Source organism: Perissodus microlepis, chromosome 4 (assembly GCF_051167445.1).
Source record: "Perissodus microlepis isolate ML-2025 ecotype Zambia chromosome 4, ASM5116744v1, whole genome shotgun sequence".
Taxonomy (NCBI): domain Eukaryota; kingdom Metazoa; phylum Chordata; class Actinopteri; order Cichliformes; family Cichlidae; genus Perissodus; species Perissodus microlepis.
Window position 1 is genome coordinate 5,417,466 of NC_140464.1, and position 25,484 is coordinate 5,442,949.

Sequence of the window (25,484 nt, forward strand, 5' to 3'; positions counted from 1 at the left end):
ATGGGGGGAGAAAAAAAGGGCACACGAATCGTTTTCGTCACTGCCATCCGTCTCCTACCAGCTCCCATGCTAATTCTCCATATCTGTAACTTCAGCTATAACACAGCCTGGTGTTATTATGTGTTGACAGGGTTGCTGTTTAAAGTGGCTCTCCATATATAATTCATGACCGAAACGGCCTCTCGCTCCCTTTCTTTTCTGACCATCAGCACTTTTGCCCATCGCAGTGCTTCTACATGTCAAAGCAGGCAGAAACGGGGGCTGCCAGCTGAGCAGCCGACTCACTCCTTCCCACAACCCACCAGCACCTCGACTTACATTCACATTCATGTACACACCCAGCCCGCACAGCATGGCAGCCAACAGTTACATACTTAGACCCAGCAGACCCGTGCTCTCCAGCAGAGAGCATTCAACTGAGCGTCGTCAAAGGCATAAAAAAGGAAAGTAAGTACAGCAGTCTGTGCCACACAGTATCTAAAGACACAGATGCCACTTTCTCATTTTAAAAAGCTTAATATTTCAGTTTATTATCATAAACAAATGAGAGCACAGCTGAGACAACAACTCTCACATCTCCTGCTGGTGATAAGTTAGCTCAGAACGAGAGTGCTCGCTGTCTCAAACTCAATTTCTCTACTTCAGTTGGAGGATTTCGTTTTGTGTCTACTGAAGTGGATAAACACGCTGGAAGATATTTTCCCAAGAAGCATCCTCTTTGTTCTGTGCCATAAAGACATTCAGCAAATCAGTGCCTGTTTGCGGCACCTGACTTAGTATTTGAACGACTTTACAACCTTGCGTGATCAAAGTGGCTGAAAAACAGATGCATCAGCATTCAACGGAGACGTGCTGGTAGTTCGAACCAGTTTTGGTTTCATCATGCAAAGCTGAGAAGTTGTTCTTAGGGATAAAATTCTACAAATATATATCCCTGCTATCACAAGAATCTACAGGGTGCTGGATTTATTTATCTACTCGTCTTTTAACCAGGCTAGCAGTCTTTTTTTATGCATGGCACCAGTGGTCTATCCTCCCAGGCCAGCCAGCAACTTCCAGAGCCAAAAAATGAAGACAACGTGTAAGTGCTAAAAATTATAGTACCTGCAGCAGCCACTCGAGGTGAGTCATTCTCCATAGATGCCCATGTTAAAATACCCACCTTTACAATACTAAAAAGCATGTTTATAGTCTGCTAAAAAAGGGTTTGGGGCTCTGGAGCTTTTTTCCTCTGTCATAAAAACTGTGCAGGGTGTTATTTTTTTCTAACCCAGCCAACTTAGGATGTCTGCTAGGCTTCACCTCCACTAAATGAACTGCTGAACCTTATTTGTGCTGTTGACCCTTATTAGAGCATATAATTAATAATTTGGCTAACTTTGACTGTAGTTGTACTAACAGCCTGTGGTTCTGTTGGGTTTACACCATACACTCGCCGTCACCAACCTGGCAGTCGAAAAACTCACAAAACAGATCTTAGTGCTTACATCCATCTTTAATTTACAGGCTATAGTCCTGACTAAAATATCCCAACTACTGTAAGATAGATTGCCAATCTTAGTACTAATTAACATACGTGCATATTAAGACTAAACACAAATGCAAATGTATAAATGAAAATGTAAAAACACGTACATATTAGTGTGATAATTCTCAAAACTAAAGACGCTGTTATATTCTGTGGTGGTTTGTGTTGAATGTCTTATGACAGATGATTTTATGAGGGGAAAGTCTCCATGCTACTGACTGTGTAAGTGTGTATTTACTGATTCGTTGAAAGCACCCTATGCCCACTCAATAACAGCCTCACAAAGATACTAGTGCAACCCAGCTGTGTGGTGATATAACAGCTGCACCATTCACCGTTAAACTATGTATGGTAAATGATTTATTAATGTTCAAATTCTCCACTTTTTACATTAGAAGACATTGGCAGGGTGAGAGTAGGTTGCTTTTGGTGCAAACTTGCTGACTTACTTGAAGGCGTAGCGCAGGAGGAAGCTGATCTTGCCGCAGGTGTCGCCCTGTTTGCCTTCGCCCTGGTCGCCTTTGGGTCTGTAGAGCTCCGGTTTAATCTGCCCAATGCTGGTTACCTGTTCCTTCTCCTCTCCGTGGAAATCGGGACTGGAGAGCTGGTGAGTCATGGGCTTGGGCCTAAACAGAGATAAAAGGGCTCAGAGGGTGAATATTAAGGAAAGCGCACCAAATGCACACATGTAGTCACTAAAAAAGTGTGATTTTGCAACATTATCAGAGATACAGAGACGGGCAAACATTCTAAATTGGAGTTTACCCACAGTTTGATTTCCCACACCTTTTTGTATGCATATGTTTACAGTGCAGTTGCAATCCTTGCAAATATATGAAGGGAAAAAAGCAAATAGCAAAGTAGTTTCGTGGTGATAATAATTCTGTAAAAAAAAACCCACACTTTTCAGAAAATGTGCACTTTAGTGTTTATAGAGTTAATATTTGTGCCCTTGCTTTGAAAAAATCCATGTGTCCACAAAGTGAGATATCATAAAAAACCATTCAAAACAAGCAGTGCAGACGCTTTGCTTTACAGACCTCAAAAGTGTTCATTAAAAGAGAGCAAGATTAAAACCGCTGTAACCTGAGTAATGCAATTTTTACGACTGTGTTTTCAAAAACACATTTTATAAAGGTAGAGTCCTCCTCTTATTGATTTACTGATGTGTTTGTTAAATGGATGTACGGTAATGATCACCAGCTCGGGGGTTAAAGTTCACTCCTGTTTTTTGTCTCTGAATTTGGCGACAAAAACGTCAGCGCTAACGTACTTAAATGAAAAACAAACACACACACTCGATACTGACCGAGGGGTGACCTGCTGTTGGGAGTGAGCGTTCGGCAGGTCTTTATGGGCTCCACCCTCTGAGTTGGGAACGTCTGGAGACGTCTGACTCAGCTTCAGAGTTCCTACAAGAGTATAAAATCTTTGGTGACTCACATGCTTGTTTTGTTTTGTTACAGTGCCACTAAAGACCTGCATTTTTGTCAGCAACATTGATCTCATTGATTGTTGTACTTTGATTTAGCAGGCAGTTATTTACCAGCTGAGGGGAGTGAAGGAATGAGCAGACATATTTACAATAGCAGAACATGAGCCAGCATTAAAGGCATACAGAGACGTGAAACAAGGCTACATCAAACTGCAATAAAGGCAGCCAGCAAACATTTGATATTGAATAATGATAAACAGCGTGCACCAGCGTTGACAGCCAGCATAAATAAAACTCCAGGATGAAAACTCAGAGCTGTTTTTATAAACTCAGGTCCAAAATATCTCTGACAACAGTTTCTATTTTAGCTTCTTTTTCTAATTGCTGCCTGTTTTTGTATAATGTTGTGCTCAGCTGACAGGCCAGTTCAAAACACCCCATCATCACATGCTGTTTGGACAGCATGGCTTAAAGCCAGGTGCATGTTTTAAGGCTGTCTTTTATTCCTGCAATTGAGTCAAAACAGCAAAAAACAGCAAGAATGCATAAAAATGGCAAATGGCCTGTATTTGTATAGCGCTTTACTAGTCCCTAAGGACCCCAAAGCACTTTACACATCCAGTCATCCACCTATTCACACACTGGTGATGGCAAGCTACATTGTAGCCACAGCCACCCTGGGGCGCAGTGACTGCCGGACACTGGTGCCACCGGGCCCTCTGAAGTGTCTTGCCCAAGGACACAATGACCGAGACTGTCTAAGCCGGGGCTCGAACCGGCAACCTTCCAATTAGAAGGCAAACTCCCAACTCTTGAGCCCAGCTTTAAGTCAGAGGTAAATGCATAGGAATAATGGTGTCACATTACCATCTACTAACTGTGATATGTGATACTGACGTTGAAATATCATTATGGATTTCTACAGTTATGTAACTCTCTTGGCACCGCAATTGGATTTTGAATTTAATTAATCTGCTAAAAAAGACAAGACTCAATAAGCAAAGCTACGGTTTAATTTGATAATTTGATTATTATCATTAGAATTGTTATCATTTTATGAATATTTATATGTTATTCTATTATATAACATTAGTTCTCTCATCTTCATATAGTGCAATATTATCATTATAGTAATAAAGGCAATAATAATAAAGGCAAAATCCAATGAGAGTCTTCAATATATTTAATATTAATGTTAATAATTTTAATTCAATTGCTTGTTTGTTCAGGGCATATCTGTTTTCACTTGGGTTTCAGTACGCTTAATTTATTTTCTACAGCAGGTGTGTTAAACTAAGAGCCTGGGGGGCAGAACCGGCCGCTCGAATGACTTTGCAAAGTGTGAAAATTGCAGAGGAGGTCATAGATTTGGGAATTTTCCCTGTATTTTGCAAAAGGAAGCATTGTGCTGCAGCTCATTAAGAATTGATCATGTGCTTCTTTAATTTAGCAGTGTTTCTTTATAATGACAGTATACTGACTGAATGTGGGAAAATGAAATTGACAATGTGGTCTGCATGCAGGTGTTTTCTGCAAGAATGCTCTGATAAAACTAGCTGCTAAGGACAGTTAAGCAGCCAAGGAGCTACTAGTAGAGTTCCTTCAGCATTCAAGAAGAACAAAACAGAGCTAAATGGAAAGATATATTTATCAGGTGGCAGGAATCAGAGGTCTTTAGGTTGTAAATCAGCCACTCATCTGCATCATATGTTCCAAAAGTTATTTAAAAAAATAATAAAATAACAAATTTGCACATTATATTTTTTGTCATTTAGATCCTAAAAGATGTGTGTACCACTTGTTTTAAATTTTACTACTAAATAAATGTCTGTAATAAAAGACCACGCCAGTACGATGAAAAAGTAATATTCCTTGAATGTAGCACCACTGAAGCCCGTTTATATACACGCAGTAATGGTCAACATTCATCATAGTGCTACAGTTCAGACAACTTATTTTACAGCATGTAGGTAAACGTATTAAATTCACTATCCTGTGAGTATATTAAAATGAGAGGGTATTGACGGAGACATTGCATCGCTCTTTCAGCCTGGCTGAAATGAATGTTTGCGTGTCTTTGCTCTCTCACCAGCATTGTTGGGGTAGGTGTCCATGTCCAGGTAGGAGTGCTCCTGGGTCTCATTTGGCCCTCCAACCACGCCTCCGACCTCACCCCTCTCCAGCCCCACCAGGTCAGAAAAATGGGGGTGGTGCTGGCCCTGCTGGCCAAGGGTGGGATAGAGCGAGGACGAGGAGTGGCCCTCTTTCCTCTGCAGCAGCGGGGGTAAGAGTGACGAGCCCCCGGCAGCTGCAAGGTTTCCGACACCGGCGGTTCCAGGAAGCAACCCCGATGTCAGGCTCAGACCTCCGCCCTCCTTGTCCCGCCATGGTAGCCAGCAGAGCTTCCAGGAGACGAAAAGGGAGACGGAGAGGAGGACGATGCCGCAGAATGTCACAATGACCGACAGCAGACTGACAGAGATCTCTGCAGATGACCACAGGAAGAAGGTAAAGAGACGAGTTAACACTTACAAGTCTCTAGCCAAGATAACACTTCTGAGAGTGCACTTTTTTGTAACCTCTATTTAACCAACAAGTTAAACTCTTGAGATTTTTACACGATTTTCCTGCACTGACCCTGGCAGGGTTAGCCCTGAATGTTTGTTTTGTTTTTTTTCAAATCTGAGCTCCGAGAAAAAAAATCTTTGCAAGCACAGCCCACTCCCACACTGCAACACAACAATGCTAACAATGCTAAATAAAGCGCTGCCAAGGGCCATAGCTTGTATATTAAAGATGGACATCTGAACCGTGAAGCCAGCTTGGAAGTACCTTAAACCTGCACTCTTTCTAAAGGCCAACAGGGGGCAAATCCTCTGCTTGTAGAAAATCTATGTGGAAAAAGTCCTTATTATGAAAAGCTCCCTCATTCTCTCCTTTTTTCTGGAGTTTATGGCCTCATTTGCAAACTTCAAGTCTATTTGTATACACCATGACCTTTATTTGGTACAGTATGGTCCCCACTGGAATAACAAAGACAGCAAAGTAGGGTATGCTGTGATCTCTGTTGGACCTATGTGCAAGCTGCAAACTTCAGTCATACTAATAATGTAACAGTCAAGGTAGAGACAAGCAGCGTATGTGTTTAATAACAAGTTTTTATATTTTAATGAGTTAGGAGGACGGACACTTGTCTGTTTGCTCTATTGATTTGGGGTTAGGTAAGCTTAGTCTGCAGTGCTTTAATTGCTCCTGAAGTCAAAAGCTAAATAAAAGGCTAAAAAATGTTACCTGGTTTCATGTTTCGCCAGGATTTCCCCATAACATTGCAAGTTTCTTAGTAAAATGCAGTAAACTATCATGTCCAGTTTACCAAAAACAAGATTGCGATGGTCAAAATGCTCAGACCAAGGATGCACAACTGAACATCACAGTGGTTGCGCACATTTTTGTATACAGTCTATGTTTAGCAGTGGTTTGAGCATGCTTATGAGATCAATTCTAACATGATTGTGTGTACCAAATGAAATCCTATAGCTGCTGAGGCATTTTTTAAAAAAGTGCCTTTATCAGCATGCATCTGGTATTTTACACGTTAACATGTTATGCATACATATGCCTGAGAAATCAACAATAAACCACTGCATGATGAACAATCCACACGCGCGCACACGCACGCACATCGCTCCCAACATCACCACATTATCTACAAATCACGCATCACGGAGCGGCAGAGGCAGGAAAGGGAACCTGCTGTAGGCGTAAATAGCAATATGCAGCCATCCCCTCAAGCTCACATCCCAAATTTGAATCCTGAGCTTAAAATGAGGGCAAACGCTGGCAGAGTGGATGTTCTTAGAGAAGGAGAGGAGGCGGTGGGGTGGTTGGGTGGGGGTAGCAATTAAAAAAACACCAACACCCACAGTGATGTCTCTATGCAGTGTCATCCTGCATTTCCTCACGGTTATGAGCTTTTTAATGTGTGATGGCTCGAGGATTGTGACTGTGGAGTGAGGGTGGGGTTGGGGGTTTTCTGCGTGTGGATATGTGAGGGTGAGGATGTGGGTGTTTGGGATGGTGAAGGGTGGAGTATGACTCATCTGTATGTAGAAAGAGAATAAAATAAAAAAATACAAAAAAAGAGCCATTTCAGCACCAGACTGCTGGACAGTTCCAGCAGCAGCAGCCGCTGACAAAGAGAGCTCTTGAGCCAGGAAACTTTATAACTTGTGCTGAGGAGTGGGCACGTGTGCGCATGCTGGACACTCTGACTTGTAAATTCTTTATAAATTAATACATTTGTAAATACCTTATAAATATTATATGAATATTAATTAATAAATAGACCGAATATACAATGAGTATTTATTCTTATCCCGGACCATTTGAAGTCTTTTTATAAATAGCATCTTTTGGTCTGACGACTTTCATGACAAACGGACCAATCAGAATCAACAATGAACTACAGGCCCAGAGCCCTGAACATGAATATTCAATCACTGTAAGCAGACCAAGTAAGACACAGCGTTCAGATTTCCCAGACTGTGTACTCCTCTGCACCTTGCGGCATATAAGTAAAAATTTTTTACCTTTTGCCCTCTTGAGCTGCATCCAGAACACGAGGTCATCAATTAAGAGTTTTTTCTGTCCGCAGGCAGGCCAGGCACAACCTTTGCGTACTATAACTTTGTCTCACCCACAGAAGGAAATGTTTTCCAAACCTCCACAAGTCTCACATAAAGGCCTTAACCTCCCTTTCGTCTTAATTTACTTTGTTTCAGAGTGCCTTTATGGGCATGACAAAAACATAAGCACTTTTAAATCAAACAAAGAAGAATTACATTTTATCTGTAACCGGCTGACAACAAGACTGAGAGCAAATGAATGAAAACAAGACAACAGAAGCCAATCCTTCAGCCCAGGGCTACATCTTCTGGAACTTGGTTCGCCTACTGTCTCCATCCGCCCTCCCTCACGTTCTCTTTCACTCTCTCGTATGTAATCCCCTCAAACACCCCTCTTTCCTCGCTGTCATTTCTTTTCCCATGCTGTCTGCCTCTGCGTGCTCTCTCTCGCTCTCTTTGTTCATCACCCCAACCTTCTATCTGTCTCCCCCCTGCTTTGCCTCAGCTTCTCTTTGGTGAATTATTCATCAGCCTGTATGTCATTAATCAGCACTTGTTCAAAAGATATGATTGGGGGGCCGCGGAGGTGGAGGATAGGCGAGGGGACATAGATCGGTGGTGGAGAACATGATGAGGTGGGAATTGAGGAGCGACGAATGGGGGGGAAGGAAAAAAGCAAAAGCAAAGCACGAGAGAACATGATGACTGAGATCAGGAGACAGGAAGGAAGAAATGTTGGAAGGGGGGGGTAAAGGAATGAGGCAAAAGAGAAATAAAGACAGCCGTGATGAGGGGTGAGAAAAAATGTAGGGCTGCTACAAACATAGAAAGGCTTGAAAACAGATTGGTGCGCATGTTGCAACAGACATATACGATGACTGGGTCAATTCTTCCTTTTTGTTTCTAGAGAGAAGAGGGGGTGGGGGGTTGATAAAGCTGATACAATTACCACACCATGTGTGAAAGGCTCGAAACCAAACAGGAAATGATACAAAGAGAGTGTGAGAGAGAGAGCAAGGGAAAAGGAGAGATTGGGGAAAACAAGCTGACAGTGATTTAGAGCGAAACCCAAAGAGGGGAGGAGTTTGAGGATGAGAAAGGTTAATGTATTGATCTGGAGAGGGGAAAAAAACAAAGCGAGGAGCTAGAGGAGTAGGTTGTGTGCAGTTGGCAGATCAGGGTGCGCTGATAAGACGTGGCTGTGATCAAATGTGCGCATGGACTGTCGGGGGCCAAGCCACTCGCCTCCATTTGTCTCTCTTTAGGGCAGTCGCTGTAACTTCCTGAGCGCTGATCCTGCCAAAGATCCATCGCTAATCCACAAAGCATAAAAAGCGAGTCAGCAGGCGGGTAGGTGTGTGGGTAGAAGGCCTCTGTAGTACACCGTGAAGAGGGACTGAGACTTCCTGTCAGTCAGCGACTGATGCAAGCCCACTGGGAGTCGTACATTGCTCCACATCAAACACATCTCCGCTGCTTACACAAGTCATCCACTGACAGCTTTCAGCGGTCGCGATCCTCCGAGGGACCGCGGACTTCCATCAGCAAACACCGAAAAATCACAGCTGGTAAGCGGTGGGGGCCAGCGCCTAAAACCATGGCATGACATTTCTTCTCAGAGCCATCCAAATCTCCGGAGGCAACACACAGGCAATCCAGGCTAATCTACACTGAGCCACAGATCCATGGTAATCTGCATAACAGCACAGTGCACTTCCAAATGGCTCACTAAGAACCTACACACAATACTCTCATCCACAGTGCAGCAGGGTGTACCTATTCACTCTGGCAAAGGATGTGATGATATAAATATATATATTCCTGTAATCCAGCTCTGAGATAACAATCACAGAATTCTACCGAGACTCTTTTGGGGATCATAAAAGAAATGGGATGGACTTGTACCTTAGCCACTTCAGTCGAGAACGTGAATATTTCATGGTATGTTGTTGTGAGTGCACAGTACCTCTAACCATCCTTAAATGTGAGCACTCTTCTTAACATTTTGCCTCATTATACCTTAAAGTCACTGTGATGAGTCAGTACTAAAAAAGAATCTTTTGCTCTTACCTCTTTCGGGACAAAACCTACAAAAAAGAGTTCCAGTTTTAGAAGAAGGCCTTTGGTGTAAAACTTCATTTGGACCATAATGGAATACTTAAACCTTCAATCATGCCTATATTAAAAAGAGCAGTTCCTTAAAGCAATACCCCAAATCTTTTTATAGTATCACCATTCCCTTCGCTGTAGGCTTGAAAGGTGTCTGCTAAGTTCACATTTTCCTCCCTTCAGAGAGAGTCCAGCCGCTGTGGTCCTTGTGAAAAGATTAAATTGAAAATCAAAGCTGACTTCAGTTTGTTTTCATGGCGGGTGAGAAAAAAGCATCAAAACATACAGATCGGCCATGGCAAGTTTCTGGATATTTAGGCATATTTTGCTAAGATGGTGAGTTTTTGAAATCTACTGAGCATATGGACGTGCAGCAGAAGGGTTATTTATTCTGCTGCAGATGTTTGGAAAGTTTTGCTACTTTGTCCACAGTGAAAGCTCATTTTCTTCGCAGTACATTTAAACTGATTCAAATCAGGCTGTTCCTGCTCTGCGTGAAGGAGTAAACTACAAACTGCAGGGTTTGATGAGTGTTTGATACTTCAAGGGTATTTCTTGAATAAGGTGTTGCTTTAATGCTGAGCACAGGCTACCTAATTTATTTATTTCTGGTCGCTATGTCAGATCGGGCCATTATAGAGTAATAAAATCTTCCTCTTTTCTGACTGAAGGACAAGACAGAGCATAGGTGGCTCCCTGATCAATCATTCTGTCATTCACAGTGTGTTTGACGTCATCAGGAAGGAGGCACTAGCTCGCGATTTCACAGCCCCCCTAAGCTTTTGGTCTGTAATGTTTACAGTTGCTGGCAGAGCTCTCTTTGTGAAATTCAAGAACCTTTGAGGACTCAAAGACATACTAACATGCTAGCATCCCTAACCCTAACATAGGGTTCCCAGATTCAACTTGGTTTTCGATCAACTGTAGTGCAACAATAAACAATTTCATTTCCAAAGTCAGCTCCTAACCAACGCCTTCCAGGTTTGGCTGTAATCATGCTGGTATTGTGTAGACTGAACTTGGCATAAAGCAGGAAGCAGTAGGCTTAACTGGCAATTTTTGTAAAACACAAAATTTAAAAAAAAGGGGAGAATCTTGAAAAATCAATAAATTGCAGAGAAAGAAAGTTCCTGACTGCTGACTGAGATCTCTGTGCTTATATCGGTCAAGCTTGCAGAATTGAGGGAACCAAGACCTTAAAAGCCTCCGTTTAGTATTAGAGCAGTTCACACTGATCAGAAAAGCAGAAAAGCTCTACATAAATATCAGCCTATTTACTGTTGCAAAATAAAAAAGAGGGAAAAAAGACTGCAGTTACTTTGTTACCAAGTGATACCTTATATCTTCTGGATGATCAGGCTCATTTCATGTAGTCTGTGCCCAGAATAAGAGAAAGGCAGATTTCACTGAGGTTTTATAGAAATAATTATAAGTTTAAAACAAAAGAAAAATAGCATTAAAACACCAATGAACTGCCAAACTTTATTCATAAGCATAGATTGTTTTTAAACGCCGCTGTGGTGTTATCCACTGGTTAGAGTAGTCACATTCGTGTTAAGGGTTTTCAGTATTGCTCCTGTGTTGCTTTGACAAATAAGGGGTGGATCTGAGTACACAACACACAGCACTGACTGCTCTGGATACTCTGGTTAATCCTTCTCTTATAATTTTAGTAAGTGGAACTTGTGGTTGAGCCCATAAGGTTATCCAAAAAGTGTTCATTGAGGTCACTGACGAAGGGAACTGAGGGCCTTTTTTCTGTCTCTTTTTTCCAGAGCATGTAGGTTTAAGTCATTTCCACGTTGACTTCACTTTGCAAACCCGCACGTTACATCCATCTTTTATTGAATCACTGTTTGTAAGAAGCACCAGGTGTGTGTATTACCTGTATCTAGCGGCCTGTTGCCCCTCCTCAGGAAGATGAACTCCTGGCAGCGTTCGTTCTGGCTGTAACCCCTCGTGTTGAAGCACAGCTCCTCCACCAGCACCAGCGCCTTCTTACACAGGTCTTCATCCCAGTCCCCTGACATCCTCCAATCCGCATCGCACTCTCACCAGCAGTCAGCCAATGACAGCGCAGCCCTCGCCGCCCTCACCTATCGGACGGCGCTTGGGTAAGCACAGTTTTGGGCTGTCCACCTTTTACAAGGTGTGAGCTGAGAGCGATTAGGCAGAGGAAGTTGAGGGGACAGCTGTGATAAAGCAAGAACACGAGGGGCTCTGCAGGCTGGATCGCAGAGGCCAGACTGATGTGCCCATGAAGGATGAGCAGCACCCGCCCCTCTCACTTTCCCTGAAAGAGATAAAATGAGAGAAAGTGGCGACCTGAGATGTGAGGACATAAAAGGAGACAAATCAAGTTTCTGGCAGACTGGTCACCTTAGCCATTAAGTGTGAACATGAATGCCAGAACCATCAGCAACTCCCTGATAGATGGTTGGCTCTATAATATTGCTTTAGCATACACTATGAAGACTGATTAGAGAAAACTGAAGAAAGGGTGAGAAAATGTGATCTTGTTGACGGCAAAACTAAAATTTCTGATGTGTGATTAAGTATTTAGTTACTGGTCGTGCTGATGATGATTTTTTTTTCATCTGGTAGACAAAACTTGCACACAAAAACGTAACATTTACATGTGTGGACTTTCTTGAACGCTCCTACAGGCAGGACACATTGCTCAAATTTCATCCTCCCACCTCCTCTATGCACATGGCAGCAGAAGGCTCTTGGGCAAATAAAGGCACCACAAGGTCCATGGGCCAAAATGATAAGTTAAATGACATGTTAATGTATATGTAACTATATTAATGAATTAAACTCTTAAGTCAACCCTCAGTTTAACCTTGTGTTTCTATTACACCGGTTTCAAAAAAGTTGGGATGGCATGTAAAATGTAAATAAAAACATTATGATGCAATTATTGTCAACGTCAAACCAAAAGGATGCTGCGGGAGGAACATTTCGCAGCTAATTAGGTTAATTAGCAACAGATCAGAAACATGACTGGGAATAAAAAGAGCATCTAAGAGAGCTAGAGTGTCTCAAAAGTAAAGATGGACAGAAGCTCACCAGTTTGTAAAAAACTGGATCTACAATTGTGGAACAACTACAGAATGATATTTCTCAATGTAAGATTGTGAAGACTTTGACAATGCCATCACCTACAGTATACAATATCATCAAAAGATTCAGTGTGCAAAGGGATGCCCGTGACCTTCGGAGCCTCAAGTGGCACTGCATTCAAAACAACTGTCTGCTAATGCAAGTTACTGAGTCATTCACAACTGGAGGTTAAAGCTCCATCATGCACAGAAGATCACCCCCGTCTTCACTGGAAGCTTATTTGAGATGGACTGAGGAAACTGGAAAACTCTTCTGTGGTCAGACAAATCAAAATTTTTAATTCTTAGTGGAAAACACGGACATCACGTCTTCCAGACAGAAGGGCAGAGGGACCATGTGGCTTGTTTTCGGTGCTCAATTCAAAAACCTGCATCTCTGATGTATGATGGTGCATTAATGCCTATGGAACTGGCAGCCTGCACATCTGAAAAGACACAGTGTTATCAATGTTAACAAGGGAGTTCTTCATCCCCACTGTCGTCAAGTGTGTATGCTCTTTCACGTTTTAACATAAAACCCTTGAGATGACTATAGCAAAATTAAAACTAATCAATTTACAGTAAGTTTAAGCCTCAACGCACCTTGACGTGACTGTTGTTGTGATCTGGTGCAATATAAATAAAATAAAAACTGATTAAGATTAGACAGTGGATGGCTGTGCATTTACACACCACTTGGAGAAATTAAGAAATTAAATTATGAGCAACAATATACACCTTAAACTGTGTATTTTATAGAGAACTAAATAGAGCAAGTTTTATTTCCTATCCCTTAAACAGGAGCCTGCTTTGAATAATGCCGGATCCTTCACTCAATATGGTGCGCCCTTAATTGCACAGGGCCTTGCTGTCAATTATCTCCTGGGGATACCGTGATTAGTTTGTTGTCTAAAACTGACCAGTGGGTCAGTCATTTTGGAAACGTATGTCATGTTTCAAACTAAAACACTTTTTACTGTAATTACAGAGTAATTTAGATAATTGTGAACTCTCTTCCAGTGAGTTTCTAAAAGATAAATATACTGAAACCACAAACACTTTAAGAGTGTGCGCCTGGTTTCTGGCTTTTTTTTTTCTTTCATAGATTAAAAATTGTGTACCAAAAGTCAAACTGAAAGAAAAATCAAAATTAAAGATATTACTTATGTGTTTTACCTTTATTGAACTCAGCTCTTCAGGTTCTGGGCCATGTTGCAAGCCCGTGTGGAGACACTACGTGTGAAATTTTCTTTGCAAACAGATTTGGCTGAGGAGCGTGGAGTTATGCCTGCAGTGCATGCATAACCTTTATCTTGTTATTTTCCTAATGTTTCCAAGATCAGAAATGGGAGCCTGTTGTGCTGAGCTCTTAGTCATCTAGCTCCAGCAGGAATTGGTGGACTGCATCGGGATCCTTGGCCTTGCCAGCACATCAGCGTGGATTGGATGTCACTGTCAGTCGTGGAGATTCTTTTCAACAGAACCTGGAAGAACATTAGGAATCAATCAGTCAGTAAGGTGAATGAAGACAACAGGGGACTCAAAAATCCCACAAACATCAGATTGAGATATAATTAGATGCATTAAGTCTGACTCCCTTAAGTGTTTGCTCATGAGCCTTTCATTCAAAGGAAACAGGCCTTCTTTAGCATGCTGCCTTTAATTCCGATCTCATTCTGTCAAAATAAAAACAGGTCAGTGCCCAAACTCCAGTTTCTCACAGTGTGCGAGTCTCCAGGGACTCTGACCAAAGAACATGTGCAAACTTGTGTCTGATATTACAAATTTGCTCCAAAAACCACCAGTATTGAACATGTCCTGGCCAAAAACCTTATCTTGTACAAGTGGTGTGGTCGGAAAATAAATCACTGGCAAAACAATGTTCGTGGTGAGAGGTCAGCTCACTTTTCCACTGAGCTGTTTTGTCCTTGCAAAGCAGCGGCCCTATTTCTCAAGCAAGGTACCTCGTCAGACAGGGGAAGGACTATTGATCATTTGATGTATGTTGTTCTGTGAAATGTCAGCGTCAGTCTTTGTGCACTGAGTGGCACCTCCCTAGCAAAGTGCTCCTTATGTGTCCATCTGTCTCCCAGCCTTCCATCAATCACTGCATTAGGCAAAGACATATTTCACTCCGAACAAGATCAGAAACAAGAAATGCTTCCAAACCCTTTCAAGTTTTCTGTCCCTCTGCTTGAAGACAGAAACACACTTCCCCTGTCTTGTTTGCTCTCAGTCACATAATGAAAGTCGGTCAGTCTATACACTAAAAAAAATTAATCTTAGGAAAAGAAGAGGAACAGGGTTAAATTAGTATCATGAACTATAACATTGTAACTGTATCTTGACTAAACCCCAACATCTTATTTTGTTAATTTTTTCCTCTTAAAGAAAACCGGTTATGGTTTTCTTCACTATTACTTGAGGCGCTCAGTTTCTGACACTTCTCTTCTTCTTCTTTTTTTAGGCGTCACCACAATGAATCATCTGCTTCCATCTCACCCTAATCCTGCAATCCTCCTTTGTCACATCAACCCTCTGCATTTCCTTCTTCATCACATCCACAAGCCTCTTCCTCTTTTTCGCCTGCCTGGCATCTCTCTATTCAGCATCCTTTGTCCACTATCTCTTCTGTGCACATGTCCAAACCATCTCAGCCTTGCCTCTCTAACTTTGTCTCCAAAGCGCTCGACATAATCTTTCCCTCTGACATAGTCATTTCTAATCCTGTCCTTTCTGGTCACTTCCAGTGAAATCTTAGCATCTTCAACTCTGCAACCTACATGTCTGCCTCCTGTCTTTTTGTCTCACTAACATCTTGTAAACCTTCCCTTTCACTCTTGCTGCTATACTTCTGTCACAAATCACCCCCCTGATACTCGTCTTCACCCACTCCACCCTGCCAGCACTCTCTTCTTTGCCTCTTCTGTGTATAAACTAAATGAGAGCGGATATTTTCAATATGGTCATCGTAGGCACATGGCCTTTGCTATGGGGAGAGAAGCCCCCAAATCACCCGTTTTTCAAATCTTCTGTTTGCGAGAGGCAGCCACTCAGGTGTAAGCTGGCTTATAAGAAAGTTGCCTTTATGGGGGAGGAGCTTGAGGAGTGAGTCATGCAAAGCTACTCTAGTACAGCCAAAAATACAGTTGTGGAGTTAGAAATTAGCAAATAGGTGCCCTGTCGAAGTTATAAATTTATTTAAGCCCAGCTAATCTGTTCAAGTGCAGGTTTTTCAGGCAGCAAACACAATGCTGTTCAAGTTTCTCTGTTCAGTACAATCACAAAGCTGGAGGAGATGCAGATATTTTACCCCATCTGGAATTTTTCTTTCAACAGCAAAAAGGTATTGTAGCTTTTTGAGAAGACGTGTCGGGCAGATTGTAGCAGGAAAAATGATCCACGTTAGTTAAATTTTTATGCATTATAAAAGGAAATCACAGCACTCAAAGAATCCCAAGCAGAAATCTAAAGTAGAAATCAGTAAAGGAAAAGACGCTGCTGCCCCCTCAGAGCCAGTCAACAGCTAAACTGGGAAAAAAAATGAACCAGTTGTGTCGCTGTTGTGACATATTTGTACTGTAGAGGTTCACGACTATCTCAAATTTGTGTTATCGGATTATCTAATCATTATATCAGTATGTGGTTAATTAGTAAATGTGTAGGAAAGTGTAATTTTTGGGGTTTTTTTGCTAACTACATCCAAAATGCGAATTAGCATTAGAATTTATTTAGCGTACCCAAAGAATGAACACTGATGCTGTTCACGTTGGTATTCTGGATTGAGCCCTTAATAAATTAGACCTTTGAGCCTTTGCATGTAATTTGTATAGTCCAGTTAAAGTTAGTTAGGCCCTCATCCTGAACTGCCTTTACTACCCATTCGCCTCTTAGTCCTGCCACTTTGATGTCTGCGATGAGTCCCGACACCAGGTCTTTTGTGGCGGTGCGCTTTTTCATTTTCATTTTGTGTTACAGGTCCATTATTGATGTTGGTTGCTGGCTTTTTAAGGATCTCTTCTTCCTTGGGACGTTGCTCTATCTGCCTTTTTTTGCCAGACGGAGAGGATTTGTCGCAGGGCATGGCTCAGAAAGTTTGGACATTGACCATGGCAGTTTTTATAGTTCTCCATGTCTCTGCTGCGACTTTGAAGCACTGACTTGAAGTACGAGTTGAACAAACATAGCTTAGTGTATTGGATGATCTCCCTGGAGCTCAAGGCTTTTCTCATCTGGGTAAACCCAGTATTACAGCAAAACGTGTAATAGCTACGCCGGTCCAGTGTGTCTATTTCACGCTTTGATTCTAAAAAGCGTGAAAAAGATTTGCATGCAGAAGTTGCAGGAAGTTGCAGTAACAGCAAAGGGAGATATTTCGCTATGTCCTCGTGCTGGTAATGAAACTTTTGTATACATGTCCACTTCATGTTTTGGAGAGGCAAAGCATGAAATGGACACAGCGGACTGGGGTGTCTATTACAAGTTTTGGTGTGATATCGGGTTGTCTGGTTAAATGTTCCCCAGGCCTTGCTGATATCCCAATAACCATCAACATTAATATCGAACCTCTCTCGAGGCATTGCCAGAATGGCTGCAAAAGTGGCAAGATGTGCTTCTAGAAGGACTTTATACTAAGCTCAGTAGACATCTGGATACATTATACCAACACCTGCTTTTTTTCTATAGTCTGCAGTTTCCTATTAATATTGTAGCCTCTCTGGGGGGCATTTGGGAATTTGCAGTGGCAAAGATTGTGGATGGATATGGATATTTACAGTTCACTTGCCCAGGTTGAGTTATATTTACTTTCATGTTAGATTAGAGAGGCTGTGACACCTTGAGTGCACTGGGTTGCTGGATTGATCTCAATCCCAGTGTCAGCATGGACTCGTGTGATCAAAGGGATGGTGCTCTTATCATTAAAAGAGCTGGGAAGTAATGCCATGCCATGATCTCTGTCAACAGTGACTCACTGCTCTTCAAACTAATTCCATGCAAGTCAAAAAGTAATGAGAAGTTATCCCATTTGAATTTCACTAATTATCTTGATTAATTTGAAAAGGTAATTAGATGCATTTTACTGCCAAAAACCGTGTTACTACCAGCATCGAATTTCACTTGTTTTAATTAAAAATAGACCATTGAAACTTTTAAAGTTAAGTAGATATCGCTTTTAAAAAATGACCAGATGAATATGAAAATTTGATTTTACTTGCAAATATGTTTTTTTCCATGCAAGAAAGCTGATTGTGCACGCACTGTTTTGTTAGATTTATGCTGATAATGCAAGCAAGATTGTTTTATCAGTGCAGGAAACTCAGTTAATGCAGAGTCCATTTATCTTTCCAACTCACCGCAACCTATTACAGAAATTAATCCAAAATTGGCAAATCAAAAAGCAACACAAGCCCTCCTCCAACAACCCCACCCTTACTCTCACCCATTAAGATAGCAAATCTGTCTGAGTGACTTAAAACCTGGGATATCTCAATCTGAGAAATGGCTGTCTGGCACAAAACTGTACGCCTCAAATGCCAGTGAAAGCATCAAGAGGGAGAGGCAAAAAAGAAATGGAGGAGACAGACAGAAAGAACGATTGTATAGCAAGAGACAGTGGAATAGGGAGACGGCGAGAGAGGGATAAGAGAGATGCTGACATTAAATTGGAGGCGAGACAGATAAAGAGGGAGGGGAAAAAATTGGAGCAGAGAAGGGCAGGGAAAAAAACCAGGAAGCTGGCGGCGAGGGTGACACAGCAACAATGGTAATCAAGGTTTTGGGCGATGCAATTTACTACAAGCAAAATATTTACAGAAGATGGTTATTCGCCGATGAATATGCCTTTAGAAACATGGTGATGGAGCATTCAACTGAGATAGCAGCATGCCCAGAAATGCGCCTTCCTACTTTACTGTACAGAGCAACACTAAGCCTCCCACAGACGCTCCATTGACTGCTGTTCTGCCTGGGATCAATACACACAGGGAACGAATACGCCACAACACAGACCAGTCGACCAGGAAGGTCACTGTCCGACTGGGCAGAGGAGACAGGACGCAGCGCAAGGTCACAGTGTAATCACTCCACGGAGAAAAAAAACAATCAGTCTTGCCCAATCACGTTAACGGGAAGGAGATGGGAGCTGGATGAGATGAAGCAAGCCAATCAGATTATGAGCTAAATCTGTCCAGGAAAAAAGGGCCAGTCGCACCAGACACCCGTTAGTAGCTTTAATGGATGTAAACCCAAATTCAGGGCTGTATCAGTAAGAAAGAGAGTGCAAGTTCAAAGCTACACAGGTGTCCTTCACCAAGATGCCAAACCCCTGGCTGCCCCCTCCCGTTAATCACTTAGGATAAGAGCATCAGCTAAATTACTCATTTTTAAAGGCTCATTGCAGCCTTTACATCCTCATTCTGACTTACAGGTGATAAAGCAGATGAGGCATTTATATTTGCATCCCCTTTTAATGAAGGGATCATTCTTACATTTGCACAGTAAGGACAGGTTTGGGGGCTCCTCTCAGGTGCATAAAATATCCAAACTCTAAAGAGAAACCACATCCAAAGTCTGAGTAAAAACACCAAAAAAAACAAACCAACCCAGCACTACTCCCATTTCATGTGGCTGGGGCATAGTGTAATAAATATTTATCTAATATTGAATGCACTCTCTCTCTATTTTTTTCTTTTTCTTTTTTTGGGGGGGGGTATTGGATTTCTTATTTTTTAGCGCAGCACCTCCCTCACACAAGAATTACAGTGGTTTTTCTCCCTCGCTCAGAAATTCCACCGACAGCTGCTACAAACAAAACAGAAATCCTTGAGTGTGGCGAATGTGAATTTGATAAAAACCCAGGGGGCAGGTTTTTCAGTAACAAGGATCATGTTGGAGAGCGGGAGTGAAAGCTGAAATCTGTATGTGGAATCTGCCTCTGAAGGAAGAATCACACACCTCAGCCGAGTTCGGGAATTACAGTGATAAGACATTTGAGTCGCTGCTGTCTGCTGAATAAGAAGCGGAAGACATTCAGATGCTTACCACAAACCTGTGATCTTTTGCAACCCAATATGGTCATTTAACATAATAATATATTTGTCTGTGTGCTGAATGAAATACATCACATGTGGGTCTTCTACAATTTTTGTTTTTCCAGTTCAAAGGCACCTGGATTGATATCCACAGCAGTGGAAACAGCGGTTGTAGTATTACCTTGAGTTTTTGGGGTTTTTTTTCTGGAATTTAATTTCTCAGTTCACCCCACAGTCTGAGGGGGTGTAAGATCATAAAACCCTCTTTTCCTCCTATTCAGCTCCTTTTTCTCTTAAGGTTGGTCTAAATGGAATTACTGTTTATTGCTAAAATGTCAAACTATTTTCATGGAGGTAAAACTGAACACCTTCATAATTGCAAAACTGAGACCAGTCAGAGCCTTTTTATGTCAGAACATAATGCTTCTGTAGACAAAGGAGACTAATCCATTGGTTATACCTAATAGGATGTTTCAGGCGGATCTCATTGAACGTGCTTTCAAGTCTTTCTATCTGCTGCCACGCGCCTTCTTTTGTTTTCATCTGTACCTGGAAGTCATCTCTAATTGAACCTCTCGTTTTTGCCTGAAAGGTTTTGTTTATGTTTTTGTTTTGAAAGTCTGCTAATTCGGTTAAGTGTTTAAGTGAATTTCACGCTTCTGGTGTTTTGGCAGTTTTCACATTAACTTTTTTTCTCTCATCTCAAGTCAGCCGTACTCCGTAGACTGGCATCTTGGCCCCGTGACCCTATCCTCTCTATTCTGGACTTTGATGCTATCAGCTACGCTCTACCCTGCTGGGCTGTATCATGTTTTATACCACCTCAAATCGATGTACTCTTGTATCCTCAGATCATTCCCTATTCGTCAGGAGTATGCCTGATGCACTGAGGTCATGACCTCTCTCCACCAGTGCCGGCATATCCTCCTTTCTGTTTTGCATCACTTCCTTTTGAGGCCACAGCGATGTCTGCGCGAGACAATGCTATCATCGCTCCTCTTTGCTCACTCGGCTGTGACGGATTGATGCACAAGGGTAAACAGATAGGGCTACTACAACACATCTTTTTGGTTACTCCAGTGGAGCGGTTTCACGGGGACAGACTTGGCGCTGTATGAGGCCGAGATTGAGCATGGGGATATTAATGTCTATTGACTAGAGGTAATAGCTTTGCTCAGCCTCAGCCTCGAGGTTGTTCCAATTTAGCCAGTCCTATAATAGCTCCTGGACACCCTCTCAGCAAATAAATAACATGAGGTGGGTGAGTGTTAATATCAGCTAAAGACCATATATCTCTATAAACATTCAACCAAACACCCCTTCGCTTTCAAAAAGGCAGTGTCTCCTTTCATCCCCACTTATTTCTATCCCCCATTCACACATATCAGGGTTTCTGTTGAGGTTTTCACAGCTTTCTGCCACTCTGGGCCTGTTGGAGCTGCAAGTGTTTAAATTATCTATAACATGGGACAGGAAATAGAGAGCAAGTGGCCAGCCAGGAACCGTGGGATACTGGTACTGTTCTTCCTGTCTCTTGCACAGCCCGTGGAGCTGCAGAGCGGGACCTATTTACAGACAGGGAGTGTAATCACACACACACACACACACACACACACACACACACACACACACACACACACACACAGACAACAGGCCGCCTTCACTTCATTTTTCACCTAGCACCATGTAAGAGTCGGTGAGTCAGTGTGTCTCAGCGGCTGTTTTTTTCTCTCCTTTTTTTGACCATTTGCATAAATATGGTTCTCTGTGGTGGGAAGGAAACTGTGTCTTTGATGGTGAGGGGGAGTGGGGTAGGCTGGTTGGGGTGTGGGTGTGGGTGGAAGGGGGATTACGCACGTCTTACGCACGTCAACCTGTCTTGTGTGTTTTCTGCGTGCTCGTGCGCGCACCCCTCTGTCTGTTCGCCTCATACCTCATGTCGTTCTCATGGAAAAAAAAAGTTTAATCACTGTCGTCTGTGAGGATAGCTGCCATTAATACACTTGTGACACTGGTATCTGTCATATGGGCTAGACCAGCCTCCGTTACCTTATAGACTGCCTCCACACAGCATGCATCCCACTATAGGCTCGAATATGCAATGGCAGAATGCAATACAGAAGAGCCAGAGTGATGCACAAATAATCTACATTAAATATTCATGGAAAACAGACACATGCTGCGAGATTTAGGGCACATTCAGCAGAGCACGGTGCGGGATGCAGGATCAAAGGAGATATGACGCGAATAAAGCACACATCGCGGATATAACAGACCCGCATGCATGCTGCCAGAAAGGGGGCAACAAAAGGGAAGGTCTCCCTACCTTGGTGTTGCAGAAAGCAGTGTCCTCCTATCTGACCAATTTCCGAATTACGAGATTCTCCGCTGTTCTAGTCAGATGCGACGCCTGTAAAGGGGCATTCCGCCCTCTTTCGCTCTGTCCACCCCTCCTCTCTCTCGCTCGCTCTCTCACTCTCTTTTCCTCTCCAAGACGGCACCGAGCAGTAAGCCGCGCAACCGGGATGGCAGACTAAGAGAGAGAAATGAACAATATGATATATCTCCCCTCCCCTCTTTTCCCTCCCGTCTCCCGTGTTCTTCTCTTATATTTTCCCCCCTCCTTGTGTTTTTTCCTCCTCTCTATTTCACTATCCCCTCCCTCTCACTCTCTCTCTCTTTCTCTCTGCTGCTTGTTCGCTCCCTCTCCTTTTTTCCCTCACTGTGCTCTGAATACTAATACTCTGTCTCTTCTCTCTCTCTGCCTGTACAACCCAGCCAGTGCTAAAGACATACTGATGTATGTGGGGCGTGTAGAGGAAAAGAGAGAGAGAAGTGGCCTGTGGGTACCGGAGTGTGTGTGTGTTGGTGGGAAGCAGGGATGGAGGGGGTCTATAAATGGTGTGGAGGGTACTGGCCTCTCTGAGCCTGCAGGGTACATGGAAGCACCCAGGATCTTGTTTGGACTTATTAGAGCTATGATTAGATAATGATACTCCCGCAGATGCCCCTGGAGAGGTGATGTAGTGCTGGTGGTGAGTGGGTTGGGGGCCACATAAAATGTTGCCGTTTTTTTATGGCAACATCAGTGGGATGAGAGGAAGAAACGGTGGGAGTAGAGGTGGGGATAGGGTAGTGTGAAGAGGAGGTGTTGGTAGGATGTCAGGTGGTGGAGAGCAGAGATGGGATAGAGGGTCAATGTTGTTCGGCTCTGAGCCAAAAAAAAGGGACCTGGCTGGTGTGTGTGTGTTATGTGTGTGCAGCATGAGAAGAGCAGTTGAAGTATACAGAGGACATGATCTAGTTAGAATGAGACATAGGCTTATTGGAGTCATGATTAGATTATGATATTCCTGCAAGCCTCGTATATGCACATAAAAATATTTCTCTGTTTTATGATAACATCACGAGTAGGATAATGAGGACTCACCACGGTCAGCCGGGAACAGGTTTAGGCATCGTACGAGAGGGGTTGCTTTTAAAGTGGTGTCCCCCAGGGTGCCTTCAGGGGCCCTTGACATATTCCCAGAGTGGTTGACCCAACAAAATGAGAAAAGCTGTAATTCAGTTATAATTGAATTTGCACATCAAGCAGCGGGAGGACGTAATAGGGAAGTAGTTTTGATATCCAGATGTCACATTCTGTATCGTATCGCTTCCATCAACAAAAATCAAATCTATCTGAAAAACAATAATTGGAAAGTAGTGTGTAAACCCCTAGATTAGGGTTTCTTCTCTTCTTCCTGTTGAGATGGTGCTAACTTTAACAGTTATGTAAGGCAAGTCAACCCTCTGCCCCTCAAGATGTTCACAGCATATGGGCCTGCTGCCGTGTTAAATGAACACGGCGAACAGCGCGCACTTTTGTACTTGTTCTCCATGTGTGTTTTTCAGATCATATCGCCAGTCATTACTGTCTCCGCACTGTGCATGGTATCTGTTGGTTTTTTCTGTATTCTTCCAGTCACTGCGGATGTTTCTCATTAAAATCTTGCCTATAGTTTAACTTCACAGCATAATTAGTAACCGCTAATATTTATAGTTAGCAGGAAGCCTGCGCATTAATCTTTTTCAGTCCAAAAAGAAAGGCCTCCTACTGTGAGTTCTGTTGTCGGGACAGAAGCAAGCATCTTCATATTTAAAGACGGCACACTGATGAATTAATCATTCTCCCAGAGTGTGCCCAAACAACACCTAATGGGCCACACAGCACAAGCGAACATCTAGGCCTTGTTAGAAACTTGGGTATGGAAATTCTACATGCATTTGGCTCAAAAACTATTCTAAATGCAAGCTTTTAAAAAAATAAAAATAGCACAGATCAAACTGTTATTTATTCATAAAAATGCTAATCACGAACTTCAGATGGGTCTAAGAGGGAGATAGAAGGGGAAGGGGTGGCGGTGATGGTGGGGGTGTTATTTGAATTAGGCTGGCTTAAGTGAATCCAAATTTGATCTTGGGCTTTTTATTATGCTAATGGGGGGCAAAGATCAAGACATAGATTTGGAAAAAAACATTTGGAATCCACGTCTATAAAAAAATCTCATTAATTCAGGACTAATGCTCCTGCAGAACGTTTAGTGATCACAATGGCAAAACAATAAAATCCCATAACTCAACATGATCTTACAATTTATCCAAACGGACAAAGTGATATTATTTCACAGACCACATTTATTCCCAGCACAATTTTTAATAACTTGTCACGCTGACAAAAATAATAAAACCCTGACAGCATTTATGTATTCCGAGAAGATTAAGCAGGAATGTTCTCAGAGTTAGGCGGGAAATAATATTAAAAAGAGTATTTGCCACACATAGTTTAACAAATTAACACCTTATAATTATATTACACTGTGTTCATCATCCTTCTGGAAGCAGTGATGAAAAAAGACGGACAGATGATGGAAAAATAGCTGTGTTTGGAACCCTGCAGCGGGCGATGATTGACTGATAAATGAGAGTAAACAGTGACCTCTGTTAACTGTCAAAGCAGAGCACAGAGAGAGGCTGAGACGCACAACAGAAGAGGACAGGAACACATAGAGGGGGAAACAGGACAAAAACAGAGGAGAGGCGAGAGAGAGTGAAAGTTAAACAACAAATGGATTGAGAGCTCAGCTGGAGGCAGCTGCCACTGTCAGACCAGAAATCTTGTTCCCCCTAAAACGAGTGCTGGCATTATAATATTGCTCTTATGTGGAACAAATTATCCACTCCTCCATGTGCACACAAAACACTCTAAGGCACTCGATTCACACATGCACACTCCAAGGCACTTAGCGTGAATGTATGTAATAGCACGTGCACACGTACTAAAGAAAGTAGACCGAGAAAAGGCTGGAGGGGAGAAGAGCCATGAAGAGATTAAGAGTGACTAAGACCGTTGGTGTCAACTCAATGGTGCGAAATGTGTCCGAGTCCAAATTCAAATATGTTTTAAGACTAACGTAAATAACAAAGCTGCAAAAAGTGTTAGAGTTTGATTTCCAAACCTAAAAGAAAATAAGGGTAAATAGATTGTTGAGGAATAGTGTGGCCGAATAGTTTATGACGCTGGCTATGTACAAAATACTTCTCAAGTCTTTAGTCTGCAGAAATTTTGTTGATACAAGCAGGTTTGGCAGTTTCCTGTGATAAATGATATTA

The 25,484-nt window shown here is 42.4% G+C and overlaps 1 protein-coding gene across 1 annotated transcript in view; it reads right to left on the bottom strand.

Moving 5' to 3' along the window:
* syt3 (synaptotagmin III) overlaps positions 1 to 22,615 on the bottom strand; it is a 41,535-nt gene extending 18,920 nt beyond the window's left edge. The window contains exons 1-6 of the mRNA XM_084925218.1: positions 22,159 to 22,615; positions 13,978 to 14,285; positions 11,583 to 11,990; positions 5,053 to 5,448; positions 2,838 to 2,940; positions 1,978 to 2,154 (exon numbers count right to left, since the gene is read on the bottom strand). Coding sequence (XP_084781344.1) covers positions 1,978 to 2,154; positions 2,838 to 2,940; positions 5,053 to 5,448; positions 11,583 to 11,727 — 821 coding nt within the window. The 5' untranslated portion in view covers positions 11,728 to 11,990; positions 13,978 to 14,285; positions 22,159 to 22,615. The remainder of the gene's footprint in view (positions 1 to 1,977; positions 2,155 to 2,837; positions 2,941 to 5,052; positions 5,449 to 11,582; positions 11,991 to 13,977; positions 14,286 to 22,158) is intronic.
* Between the last annotated feature and the right edge of the window lie 2,869 nt (positions 22,616 to 25,484).